Source organism: Saimiri boliviensis, chromosome 2, assembly GCF_048565385.1.
Source record: "Saimiri boliviensis isolate mSaiBol1 chromosome 2, mSaiBol1.pri, whole genome shotgun sequence".
NCBI classification, from domain to species: Eukaryota; Metazoa; Chordata; class Mammalia; order Primates; family Cebidae; genus Saimiri; species Saimiri boliviensis.
The window spans coordinates 139,043,113-139,055,949 of NC_133450.1; the positions used below are offsets into that span (position 1 = coordinate 139,043,113).

At 54.1% G+C, this 12,837-nt stretch overlaps 1 protein-coding gene across 2 annotated transcripts in view; it reads left to right on the forward strand.

Moving 5' to 3' along the window:
* Positions 1 to 11,490, forward strand: part of UBAC1 (UBA domain containing 1) — a 31,588-nt gene extending 20,098 nt beyond the window's left edge. For both annotated transcript variants that reach the window (XM_039461422.2, XM_074394511.1), the window contains 3 exons: positions 500 to 586; positions 6,733 to 6,871; positions 10,952 to 11,490. In XM_039461422.2, the coding sequence (XP_039317356.1) occupies positions 500 to 586; positions 6,733 to 6,871; positions 10,952 to 11,067 (342 nt within the window). In that variant the 3' untranslated portion in view covers positions 11,068 to 11,490. The remainder of the gene's footprint in view (positions 1 to 499; positions 587 to 6,732; positions 6,872 to 10,951) is intronic.
* The last annotated feature ends 1,347 nt before the right edge of the window (positions 11,491 to 12,837 follow it).

The window sequence follows — 12,837 nt, forward strand, 5'->3', positions numbered from 1 at the left end:
CCTTTTTTCACAGATCACGATGCCATGTTTGTTTGCACAGAAATTGCATTTTCTGACATGGCCTTTGTTAATGCCACTTACTCTTGGCTACCAAGGCCCTCTGGGGTCCGCCTGCAGTGTCTGCGGAGATAGTCTCATCCACGTAGGCACCGGGACAAACCTGAAAGAGTCTGAGGTTGGCCTGACCGCCTCGTGTCCACATGAGCGATGCGTTTCTGCAGGCCACAACCTGCGGCTCCCTGAAGACAAGCCCGGGGGCTGCACTGACCCCCTGGCTCTGCTGACTACAGTCAGACCGGCATTCCTGGGCTTTAGGATGCCTCAAACCAAGCTGTGTTTCAGTAGAGCTGTGAGGGGGGAGAACTCGGACGGAGAACGTCCGGTGCTGTTCAGAGCCCCTCTGCTAGGGTGCCGTGGAGCAGAGCAGCCTCCCTGCATGTGGGTGCTGGTGCCTTGGCCTCCTGCCATGCAGCGAGCTCACGGCTGTGCTCTCCTCCAGGCCGTCATTTCCCTGATGGAGATGGGGTTCGACGAGAAGGAGGTGATAGACGCCCTCAGAGTGAACAACAACCAGCAGAATGCTGCGGTGAGTGTTGGGCAGCAGTGAGTGAGTGCTGGGCTGAGTGAGTGAGTGCTGGGTTGTGGTGAGTGAGTGCTAGGCTGGGTGAGTGAGTGCTGGGCTGGGTGAGTGAGTGCTGGGCTGTGATGAGTCAGTCCCTGTCTGGGTGAGCGAGTCCTGGGCTGGGTGAGTGGTGGACTGTAGTGTGTGACTGCTGGGCTGTGGTGAGTGAGTACTGGGCTGGGTGAGTGAGTGTGTGCTGGGCTGCGGTGAGTCAGTCCCTGGCTGGTTGAGTGAATCCCGGGCTGGGTGAGTGCTGGGCTGTGGTGAGTCAGTGCTGGGCTGGGTGAGTGAGGACTGGACTGGACTGGGTGAGTGAGTCCTGGGCTGGGTGAGTGTTGGGCCGTGGTGAGTGAGTGTTGGGCCGTGGAGAGTGAGAGCTGGGCCGTGGTGAGTGAGTGCTGGGCTGTGGTGAGTCAGTGCTGGGCTGGGTGAGTGCTGGGATCTAGTGACTGCTGGGATCTGGTGAGTGAGTGCTGTGCTCCGGTGAGTGAGTACTGGGCTGGGTGAGTGAGTGCTGGGTTGGGTGAGTGCTGGGCTGGGTGAGTGAGGGCTGGACTGGGTGAGTGAGTCCTGGGCTGGGTGAGTGTTGGGCCATGTGAGTGAGTGCTGGGCAGTGGTGAGTGAGTGCTGGGCTGTGGTGAGTGAGTGCTGGGCTGTTTGAGTGAGTGCTGGTCTATGGTGAATCAGTGGTGGGCTGGGTGAGTGCTGGGATCTGGTGAGTGCTGGGATCTGATGAGTGAGTGCTGGGATCTGGTGAGTGCTGGGATCTGATGAGTGAGTGCTGGGATCTGGTGAGTGCTGGGATCTGGTGAGTGCTGGGATCTGGTGAGTGAGTGCTGGGCTCTGGTGAGTGAGTACTGGGCTGGGTGAGTCAGTGCTGGGCTGGGTGAGTGCTGGGCTGGGTGAGTGAGTCCTGGGCTGGGTGAGTGTTGGGCCATGTGAGTGCTGGGCCGTGGTGAGTGAGTGGTGGCCCAAGGTGAGTGGGTGCTGGGCTGGGTGAGTGGGTGTCAGGCTGGGTGAGTGAGTGTCAGGCTGTGGTGAGGGAGTGCTGGGGCTGTGGTGAGTGAGTGCTGGGCTGGGTGAATGCTGGTCTCTGCTGGGTGAATGTCGGGCTGTGTTGAGTGAGTGCTGGGCTGTGGTGAGTGCTAGGCTGTATTGAGTGAGTGCTGGGCTGTGGTGAGTGGGTGCTGGGCTGTGGTGAGTGAGTGCTGGGCAGTAGTGAGTCAGTGCTAGGTTGTGAGTGCTGGGCTGGGTGAGTCAGTGCTGGGCTGTGATGGGTGAGTACTGGGCTGAGTAAGTGCTGGGCTCTGGTAAGTGCTGGGCTGTGGTGAGTGAGTGCTGGGCTGGGTGAGTGCTGGGCTGTGTTGAGTGAATGCTGGGCTGTGTGAGTGAGTGCTGGGCTGGGTGAGTACTTGGCTGTGGTGAATGAGTGCTGGGCTGGGTCAGTGCTGGGCTGTTGTGAGTGAGTGCTGGGCTGGGTGAGTGTTGGGCTGTGGTGAGTGAGTGTTGGGCTTGGTGAGTGCTGGGCTGTGGTGAGTGGGTACTGGGCTGGGTGAGTGCTGGGCTGGGTGAGTGCTGGGCTGGATGAGTGAGTCTTGGGCTGGGTGAGCGCTGGGCTGGGTGAGTGAGTGCTGGGCTGGGTAAGCGAGTCGTGCTGGGTGAGTGCTGGGCTGTGGTGAGTGAGTGCGGGGCTGTGATGAGTTGAGTACTTGGCTGAGTGAGTGCAGGGCTGTGGTGAGTGCTGGGCTGTGGTGAGTGAGCGCTGGACTGCGTGAGTGAGTGCTGGGCTGGGTGAGCAAGTGCTGGGCTGGGTGAGCGAGTGCTGGGCTGGGTGAGTGCTGAGCTGGGTGAGTGAGTGCTGGGCTGAGATAGTGTCAAGCTGTGGTGAGTGAGTGCTGGGCTGTGGTCAGTGAGTGTTGGGCTGGGTGAGTGAGTGCTGGGCTGTGGTGAGTGAGTGCTGGGCTGTGGTGAGTGAGTGTCAGGTTTTGGTGAGTGCGTACTAGGCTTTGGTGACTGCTTGGCTGGGTGAGTGAGTGCTGGACTGTGGTGGGTGAGTGCTGGGCTGAGTGAGTGCTGAGCTGTGGTGAGTGCTGGGCTGTGTTGAGTGACTGCTGGGCTGTGTAAGTGAGTCCTGGGCTGGGTGAGTACTTGGCTGTGGTGAGTCAGTGCTGGGCTGGGTGAGTGCTGGGATGTGGTAAGTAAATGCTGGGCTGTGATGAATGAGTGCTGGGCTGGTTGAGTGAGTGTCGGGCTATGGTGAATGAGTACTGGGCTGGGTGAGTCCTGGGCTGTGGTGAGTGAGTGCTGTGCTGTGGTGAGTGCTGGGCTGGGTGAGTGAGTGCTGGGCTGGGTGAGTGAGTGCTGGGCTGTGGTGAGTGCTGGGCTGTGGTGAGTGCGTGCTGTGCTGGGTGAGTGCTGGGCTGTGGTGAGTAAGTGCTGGGCTGTGGTGAGTGAATGCTGGAATGGATGAGTGAGTGCTGGGCTGGGTGAGTGAGTCTTGGGCTGGGTGAGTGCTGGGCTGGGTGAGCAAGTGCTGGGCTGGGTCAGTGAGTCCTGGGCTGGGTGAGTGCTGGGCTGGGTGAGCAAGTGCTGGGCTGGGTCAGTGAGTCCTGTGCTGGGTGAGTGCTGGGCTGTGGTTAGTCAGTGCTGGGCTGTGATGAGTTGAATGCTCGGCTGGGTGAGTGCAGGGCTGTGGTGAGTGCTGTGCTGTGGTGAGTGAGCGCTGGGCTGTGTGAGTGAGTGCTGGGCTGGGTGAGTGATTCCTGGGCTGGCTGAGTGCTGGGCTGGGTGAGTGAGTGCTGGGCTGAGTGAGTGAGTGTCAAGCTGTGGTGAGTGAGCGCTGGGCTTGGGTGAGTGAGCACTGGGCTGTGGTGAATCAGCGCTGGGCTGGGTGAGTGAGTGCTGGGTTGTGGTTTAGTGAGTGCTGGGCTGGGTGAGTGAGTGCTGGGCTGTGGTCAGTGAGTGTTGGGCTGGGTGAGTGAGTGCTGGGCTGTGTTTAGTGAGTGCTGGGCTGGGTGAGTGAGTGCTGGGCTGTGGTCAGTGAGTGTTGGGCTGGGTGAGTGAGTGCTAGGCTGTGTGAATGAATACTGGACTGGGTGAGTGAGTGCTGGGCTGGGTGAGTGCTGGGCTGGGTGAGCGCTGGGCTGGGTGTGTGAGTACTGTGCTGAGATAGTGTCAAGCTGTGGTGAGTGAGTGCTGGGCCGTGGCCAGTGAGTGTTGGTCTGGATGAGTGAGTGCTGGGCTGTGTTTAGTGAGTGCTGGGCTGGGTGAGTGAGTGCTGGGCTGTGGTCAGTGAGTGTTGGGCTGGGTGAGTGAGTGCTAGGCTGGGTGAGTGAATGCTGGACTGGGTGAGTGAGTGCTGGGCTGGGTGAGTGCTGGGCTGGGTGAGTGAGTGCTGGGCTGAGATAGTATCAAGCTGTGGTGAGTGCTGGGCTGTGGTCAGTGAGTGTTGGGCTGGGTGAGTGAGTGCTGGGCTGTGGTGAGTGAGTGTCGGGTTTTGGTGAGTGCGTACTGGGCTTTGGTGACTGCTTGGCTGGGTGAGTGAGTGCTGGACTGTGGTGAGTGAGTGCTGGGCTGGGTGGTGTGCTGTGGGTGTGAGTGCTGGGCTGTGCTGAGTGAGTGTTGGGCTGGGTGAGTGAGTGCTGGGCTGGGTGAGTGCTGGGCTGGGTGAGTGAGGGCTGGGGTGAGATAGTGAGTGTCAAGCTGTGGTGAGTGAGTGCTCGGCTGTGGTGAGTGAGTGCTAGGCTGGGGTGAGTGCTGGGCTGTGGTGAGTGAATGCTGGGCTGGGTGAGTGCTGGGCTGGATGAGTGAGTGCTGGGCAGGGTCAGTTAGTCCTGGGCTGGGTGAGTGCTGGGCTGGGTGAGTGAGTGCTGGGCTGTGGTGAGTGAGTGCCAGGCTGTGGTGACTGAGTCCCTGGCTGGGTGAGTGAGTCCTGGGCTGTGGTGAGTGAGTGCTGGACTGTGGTGAGGGCTGGGCTGTGGTGAGTGAGTGCTGGGCTGGGTGCTGGGCTGTGGTGAGTGAGTGCTGGGCTGGGTGCTGGACTGTGGTGAGTGAGTGCTGGGCTGGGTGAGTCAGTGCTGGTCTGAGTGTCAGGCTGTGGTGAGTGTGTGCTGGGCTCGGTGAGTGTGTGCTGGGCTCTGAGTGTGTGCTGGGCTCGGTGAGTGTGTGCTGGGCTGGGTAAGTGAGTGCTGGGCTGTGGTGAATGAGTGTCAGAGTGTGGTGAGTCCCTGGCTGGGTGAGTGAGTGGTAGGCTGGGTGAGTGAGTCCTGGGCTGGGTTAGTGCTGGGCTGTGGTGAGTGAGTGCTGGGCTGGCTGAGTGAGTGCTAGGCTGGATGAGTGAGTCCTGGGCTGTGGTGAGTGAGTGCTGGGCTGGGTGCTGGGCTGTGGTGAGTGAGTGCTGGTCTGGCTGAGTGAGTGCTGGGCTGGATGAGTGAGTCCTGGGCTGTGGTGAGTGCTGGGCTATGGTGAGTGAGTGCTGGGCTGGGTGCTGGGCTGGGTGCTGGGCTGTGGTGAGTGATTGCTGGGCTATGGTGAGTGAGTGCTGGGCTGGGTGCTGGGCTATGGTGAGTGAGTGCTGGGCTGGGTGATTCAGTGCTGGTCTGAGTGTCAGGCTGTGGTGAGTGTGTGCTGGGCTCAATGAGTGAGTTCTGGGCTCTGTGAGTGTGTGCTGGGCTCAGTGAGTGAGTGCTGGGCTCTGTGAGTGTGTGCTGGGCTGTGGTGAGTGAGTACTGGGCTATGGTGAGTGAGTGGTGGGCGGGGTGGGTGCTGGGAGCCTCAGTCCTGACTGCCTGTGCATGGTGGCGGCCGTGTGTTTGCTTGCTTCCACGTGCAGTGAAGTGAGTGGCTGTTTAAGTGAGATGATAGGGTAGCTGTCTCAAAGAATAAAAAAATGTAAAAACACAAAATTCCAGTCTTTTTTTTTTTGAGATGGAGTCGTTCTCTTATTGCCCAGACTGGAGTGCAGTGGCGTGATACCAGCTCACCGCGACCTCTGCCTCCTGGGTTCAGGCAGTTCTCCTGTCTCAGCCTTCCAGGTAGCAGGGATTCCAGTCATGCACCACCATGCCCAGCTAATGTTTTTTGTATTTTTAGGAGGCACGGGGTTTCACCACGTTGGTCAGGCTGGTATTGAACTCCTGACTTCATAATCTGCCTGCCTCCCAAAGTGCTGGGATTACAGGCATGTGCCACTGCGCCCGGCCTAGGCCTTGTCTTTCTAAAACGGTGCCTTATGTGTGCATACTCTATGGATAGGTAATTGTACATTTATCTTTTTTTTTAAATTGTTTTAGGAGTCAGGGTCTCACTGTGTCCCCCAGGCTGGAGTGCAGCTGTGTGATCACGCTCACTGCAGCCTCGACCTCCTGGGCCCAAGTGATCCTCCCGCCTCAGCCTCCTGAGTAGCTGGGACCACAGGCATGCACAACCATGCTCGGCTAATCGATTTTAGTTTTTTAGAGACGAGATCTCCCTTTGTTGCTCAGGCTGGTCTTGAACTCCTGGCTTTAAGTGATCCTCCTGCTTTGGCTTCTGAAGTGCTGGGATTACATGCATGAACCACCACACCCAGCCCATTTATATTATTAAACTGACTCAGAATGATTCCCGTCCTGTGCCTGTGTCCAGCTGGGCTGATGAAGCTCTGCCTGGGGAGGGCCCCGTGGTGGCCAACACCACCCCCCACTAACCAGCAGAGCTGGCAGCTCACAATTCCGAGACAGAGATGAGCCTGTATCCTAATGTCTCCAGCACTACTGACTGCCCCTATCAGGACCACAGGCAAGCTGGGTGCTTGGTACGTTTGTTAATTGCCTTCCCAACACTCCTCGGTGGACCATGCTGGCCCAGGTAACCGGGGAAGTGGCAGTAGTCAGTGACCTCTGCAATGCCAGGGTCTGCAAAGAAAAGCAGACCAGCTCTTCCTTCTCTCTCTGGCCTGGTCTGACATGCACAGCAGTGAATCTGGGCTGGGTTTGTCTTCATGGTAGGGTCCCTTCCAGTGAGAGCAGCCTTGGGGCCTCAGCGGGAACTCAGCAGGGTGCTTGCTCCTGGTGGTGTCTTGCAGAGGCACTGAAGGGCTAATGGTGGCATTGGTGCTCTTGCCTTTGCAGTGCGAGTGGCTGCTGGGGGACCGCAAGCCCTCCCCAGAGGAGCTGGACAAGGGCATCGACCCCGACAGTCCTCTCTTTCAGGCCATCCTGGATAACCCAGTAGTGCAGCTGGGCCTGACCAACCCGAAAACATTGCTAGGTACGTGCACCTTCTTCACATTCACTCGCGGTGGGGGAGGCTGGCTGTTCCCCCGAAGGACACGCAGGTGCTGTGGAGGCATCGTGGAGGATCCCACACTGAGGGTCACTGTGCCCTGGTGGCATGTCCTGCCATACACCTTGGCATCCCGCAGGTATAGCTCTGCTGTGTCACTGTGGGTCCTGCAGGTCAGGTTCTGATTGCAATGTGACTGTCTCCTGCACAATGAGTCTGATACAGTCTTCAGAAAACCAGTGCCAGTGGCTTTCTGAGGGCAGCAGGGTGGAGACTGCACCAGCAGCTTAGGAACTCACGTGAGGACAAGGAGTGGTTTGGGCTTGTGGTCTTACTCTTTGTCAGGGACTTCACTGGTAATTGTTTATTTTTGTTGTGAGATACCTACATACAAAAGTATATATAATGCTATAACTTTAAATAATAAAACTAATAGCCATGTATCTACCATTCAGCTCTGGGCCTGGGGTGCCCCTCTCTCCACTGTGGCCATCGCTGTTGCCATGGCTTACTTCTCTGCTTTTCTGTAGCATTTTCTTGTATTCTTGTCTCCTCAAACAATCTCTCATTTGTTGCTGCCTTTGTGTAAGTAGAATCACATTTCAAGCAGGCCTCTGTAACTGACTGACTGCATTCTTTGTGGGAGTTGTGGAGTAATTCGTTGATGGAAGGCACCAGGGATCTGACGGTCCTTGGGTTGTCTGCATGTAGTGCTGCTCTTAGTGTTCCCATTGCCAGGGAGCTGGGATGAGGGTTTCTTTAGGCCGAATACCTAGGGCTGGGATTGCAGGGTTCCTGTTGGTCCCCAGGAGCCAAGGCCCTGGACGTTGGGAGGGCCTTTGCTACCTAAGTAGGCTGAAGGTGTCTCTGGTGCTGTAACAGCCATGCCCTGATATTGATTAAAGGCTGGCCTTTCAGAAGCGTATTGGCCACCTGTAGGACCTCGGCCGTGAGAGGGCTTCTGCTGGGCATTTGGCCTGCTTTTCTCTTGGATTGTTTTCTTATTCATTCAGAAAGGTCCTCACCTCCTAGATCCTGACCCTTTCCCCATTATTTGTGCTGCAGATGCTATTGATTAGATTCTGACTTATTTACTCATGCTGATGGGCAGAATTCTGTGTTTTAATGTCCTTAAGTGTGTCTGTGTTTTCTTTTAGAATGTGAACCTTTAAAGAAAACCCTCCTATTCCAAAGTCAGAAATACATTTTCCTTAATTTTTTTCCAAAAACATTGAAGTTTCTCTCATTTAAGTCCATAATCTACCCAGAAGTATGTGTGTGGTGTGAGGTAGGGATCTTCTTTGTACCCAAATTCTAAAACCTGAGAATGGTCTTTGTGAGTTTATTTTTATTCTTAGTGATTCCTTTCACACTGAGAGCATATTCCTCCTAGCTCTCCTGCTGCTTGTATACCTTAGGATATTAGTGTGTGCTGCCTCGGAGTCTGTCCAAAAACCTTTTTTCTTTATTTAATAGAAACATGATCTTGCTTTGTCACCCGGGCTAGAGTGCAGTGATGGCACCACTGCCCATGCAAAATCTGTCCCCCAGCACACACACTCGCCTACCTCCATGTCATAGACAAGACCCCCATTGTTTTAATTTGTATTCCTTTTAGTTATTGGCAGTGTTGGATATTTTCAGTTAGCCATTGCATTTCTTCTTTTACGTATTGCCTATGCCTGTCATCTGGTTTTTTTCTTTTCCTTTTTTGGAGACAGGGTGTTGCTCTGTCACCCAGGTTGGAGTGCAGTGGTGCAGTCACAGCTCACTGCAGCTCTGACATCCTGGGCTCAAGTCGTCATCCTCCCAGGTAGTTGTGACTATAGGCACACACCACCATGCCCAGCCAATTTTGTTGTTGTTGAGATGGGATCTCGTGTTTTTTGCTCAGGTTGGTCTTGAACTCCTGGCTTCAAGCGAGCCTCCCACCTCTGCCTTCCAGAGTGCTAGGATTGTAGACGTAAGCCATTGCGCCTGGCCCATCTGTTTCTCAATTGCAGTATTAATCTTAGAGCTTTCTTAATAGCTTCTTGTATGTTAGGGACATCTACTTTTGTTGCCTTTTGTAAACTGTTTTTGCCCTCTAATTTTGTGTGGCATTCTCTGACATACAAAAGTTAAGATACACAGAAGAAAGTCTTTCCTCAGGTTAGGCATGGTGGCTCATATCTGTAATCTTAGCACTTTAGGGGGCTGAGGTGAGAGGATTGTTTGAGCTCAGGAGTTCAAGACCAGCCTGAGTAACATAGCAGGACCTTCTATCAACTAAAAAAAAAAAAACAAAAAACAGGTCGGGCACTGTGGCTCACACTTGTAATCCCAACACTTTGGGAGACTGAGGCGGGCAGATCACAAGGTCAGGAGTTTGAGACCAGCCTGGCCAATATAGTAAAATCCCATCTGTACTAAAAATAAAATACAAAAATTAGCTGGGCCGGGCATGGTGGCTCAAGCCTGTAATCCCAGCACTTTGGGAGGCCGAGGCGGGTGGATCACAAGGTTGAGAGATCGAGACCATCCTGGTCAACATGGTGAAACCCCGTCTCTACTAAAAATACAAAAAATTAGCTGGGCATGGTGGCGCGTGCCTGTAATCCCAGCTACTCAGGAGGCTGAGGCAGGAGAATTGCTTGAACCCAGGAGGCGGAGGTTGCAGTGAGCCGAGATCGCGCCATTGCACTCCAGCCTGGGTAACAAGAGCGAAACTCCATCTCAAAAAAAAAAAAAAGAAAAAGAAAAAATTAGCTGGGCATGGTGGTGTGCACCTGTAGTCCCAGCCACTCAAGAGGCTGAGGTGGGAGAATCGCTTGAACCTGGGAGGCAAAGGTTACAGTGATCCTAGATGAGCCACTACATTCCAGCCTGGGCGACAGAGCAAGACTCCGTCTAAAAAACAAGAAAAAGAAAAAATAATCAGCCAGATGTGGTGGCATACTTGCTACTCAGGAGACCGAGGTGGGAGGATCACTTGAGCCTGGGAGTTCAAGGCTGCAGTGAGCCATGATCACTCCATTGCACTCCAGCCTGGGCAACAAGGCAAGACTCTGTCTCAAAAAAAAATTCAAAAAGGAAAGTCCTTCCTCAGATGAATAATCATCTGTGTGGTTTTTCATATTTAACTCCCTTTCTTCGTCTTTTTGTTCATCTCTTTGATCCTTCCAGAATTTATTTTGCTGTTTGTTGAGAGGAGATGAAGTTCCCCGCCCTGTGTGGGAACAGCTGCTTTGTACCTTACAGTTTGTTCTCAGAGACACTGGGTTGGCGTTACCTTTCTTGGTCTCTTTCTGAGATTTTGAAGTAGTTTTCAGGGACTTTAAATCAGAACACCAAGGGATTGCTTTAGGGCCTGGGGGTTGTCCAGTCATGAACAGAGCCAAGTCAGGTTCACTCTGAGCTCTGCTCAGCCACCGGCTCCTGGGCCGTGAATGGCTGTGAATTCCTGTAGTGAGCACTTTGCCTGGAGCCTGTAAGTGCTCCCGTGGGTCTCAGGTCAGAGTGGAGCCATCGATCAGGCAGAGGGCCGGCAGCCAGCAGACCCTGTGCTCCTTCACAGTGTGGGGAGCGGAGAGCTGTCTGCTAAAAGGCAGCTGCTCGGGGAAGCAGTTGTATAAAGCTTTTCAGAAGACCCACGTTTTCGTTTGGAGGAAGTGCTGTGCTGCATTTTTAGAGTGCTGGTGTTTTAAAGAAGTCATTTTTCTAAGGCTGCGCATTATGGTTTTCCAATTTATTGTTAACTTTGCAGCAGTGCCTTTGTATGACCTTTTTGCATCTGCTGACCTTCTCAGGGTGGGATTGGAAGTTGAGTTGTTGGGGGAGATGATTTTTGTGCCCTGGCGGCTGCCCGCCAGAATTGAGTACGTGATTGTGATCGGATCTCCTGATCTGATCGGCGCATCTGATGGAGCTGGGTGGGTTTCAGGCCGAGAGTGCACAGTTCGCAGGGAGCTCTGTGTGGCCTTTGCCCTGGAGACACGCCCTCTCCATTAGGAAGCTTCGTCACGCCGGGGCCTGTGGGTTGAGTTGGGGGCATGGGCACTCAGGCTGGCTCTGTTTCTCCTGCAGCATTTGAAGACATGCTGGAGAACCCACTGAACAGCACCCAGTGGATGAACGATCCAGAAACGGGTCCTGTCATGCTGCAGATCTCTAGAATCTTCCAGACACTAAATCGCACGTAGGTGGCACTGCTCCACTCAGCTGTCCGGCCACAGCAGCCCCCAGCGCAGCCCAGGGCAGAGCGGACGTCGCCTGGAAACACTTCAGCTCCTCGGCCCTGGACTGTTGGTGGCACCGCGGCTGCTCCTGTGCTCTGATCTGATTGCTTATAAACTCTGGTGATGGTAGTGTGTAAGGCCGTATTTTTGGCATCTGACAGGTGTTTACAAAAAAGTGCTTGTGGCGCTAGGAAGTGGAGTGATGGCTTCCTCCCATGCTCCTCTGGGCTCTTGAGTTGCGACTTGAACTGCCCCCAGACGTTTGCTTGGAGAGTCCACGTGTTATTATTTGACGGAGGCAGGTTTCAACCCAGAGTGTTAATGTCAGGCATGCTAATTTAACTAGTCACTCACAGATGACTTTAATAAATAAAGTCCCTTTTCCTATTTCCTGTCTTGGTCTTTCTTGGTGCTGTGGGAGAGGCCCGTGCCTCCCTGGGGGACTGCACCCCGGGGCTCGGTGCTCACTGCTCCGACCAGGGGCAGGTGCTGGGGCTGCCGCAGCACATAGGCGGTCTTTCGGCCACATTTGGTTGGCAAAGCCTCGTGTTGTATTGGGTTTAAGGGACTGGAGCTGAGCCCGTATTCCCGGGACACAGGTGCTGGGCATGGCAGCTCCCGCCTGCCTCTGGCTGCCGCCTCTTTTTCCATTTCTTTTTTAAAAACATTACCTGTGTCTTTTTTTTTTTTTGGAGACGGAGTTTGACTCTTGTTACCCAGGCTGGAGTGCAAGGGGGTGATCTCGTCTCACTGCAACCTCCGCCTCCTGGGTTCAGGCAATTCTCCTGCCTCAGCCTCCTGGGTAGCCGGGATTACAGGCTTGCGCCACCATGCCCAGCTAATTTTTTGTATTTTTAGTAGAGACGGGGTTTCACCATGTTGACCAGGATGGTCTCAATCTCTTGACCTTGTGATCCACCCGCCTCGGCCTCCCAAAGTGCTGGGATTATAGGTATGAGCCACCGCGCCCAGCCATTACCTGTGTCTTAAAATGAGAGACTGAGTTTTGTGTTTTGTGAACTCTGCTCATGGTTCTTGTTGGGGGCAGTCAGTTCTGAGCTGTTTGTTTTCAGCTCCTCTTCTCAAGCGGCCCCTGCCCTCTCCTGCCCTCCTCTGCCCTCCTCTGCCCTGCCCTGCCCACCTGTGTGGGAACCTTAGCTGAGTTCTGGGTGCACGGTAGCTAAGAATGTTTGCGGACAGTGTTTCTTTTCACGCATCTAGGTCTTTTCATTGTTTTTGAGATTTAGATTTAAAACTAAATTTAGTTTAAACCATTTGGGCAGAAATATTAAAAATGATTTTTAAAAGTAGTGAATCTCACATCTAAGCCTACATTAAGATGGTCGTATAGTCGTACTGAGGTGGGAGGCTCTCGAGCCCAGGAGCTTGAGGCTGCTGTGAGCTGTGATCGCACCACCGTTCTCTAGCCTGAGTGACAGAACAAGACCCTGTCTCTGAAAAGCAGTTATAAATATCTCCCTGAAGCAGCAGAAAGCATTCTCAGCATTTGTGCTACACTCGTTTACTATTATTTTGCCTGCGTTTCTTTTTTTTTTTTTTTTTTTTTTTTTTTGAGACACAATCTCACTCTGTTGCCCAGGCTGGAGTGTAGTAACGCGATCTCGGCTCACTGAAGCCTCCACCTCTCGGGTTCAAGTGATTTTTGAGCCTCAGCCTCCCAAGTAGCTGGGATTACGGCGCACACCACAACACTTAGCTAATTTTTTGTTTTGT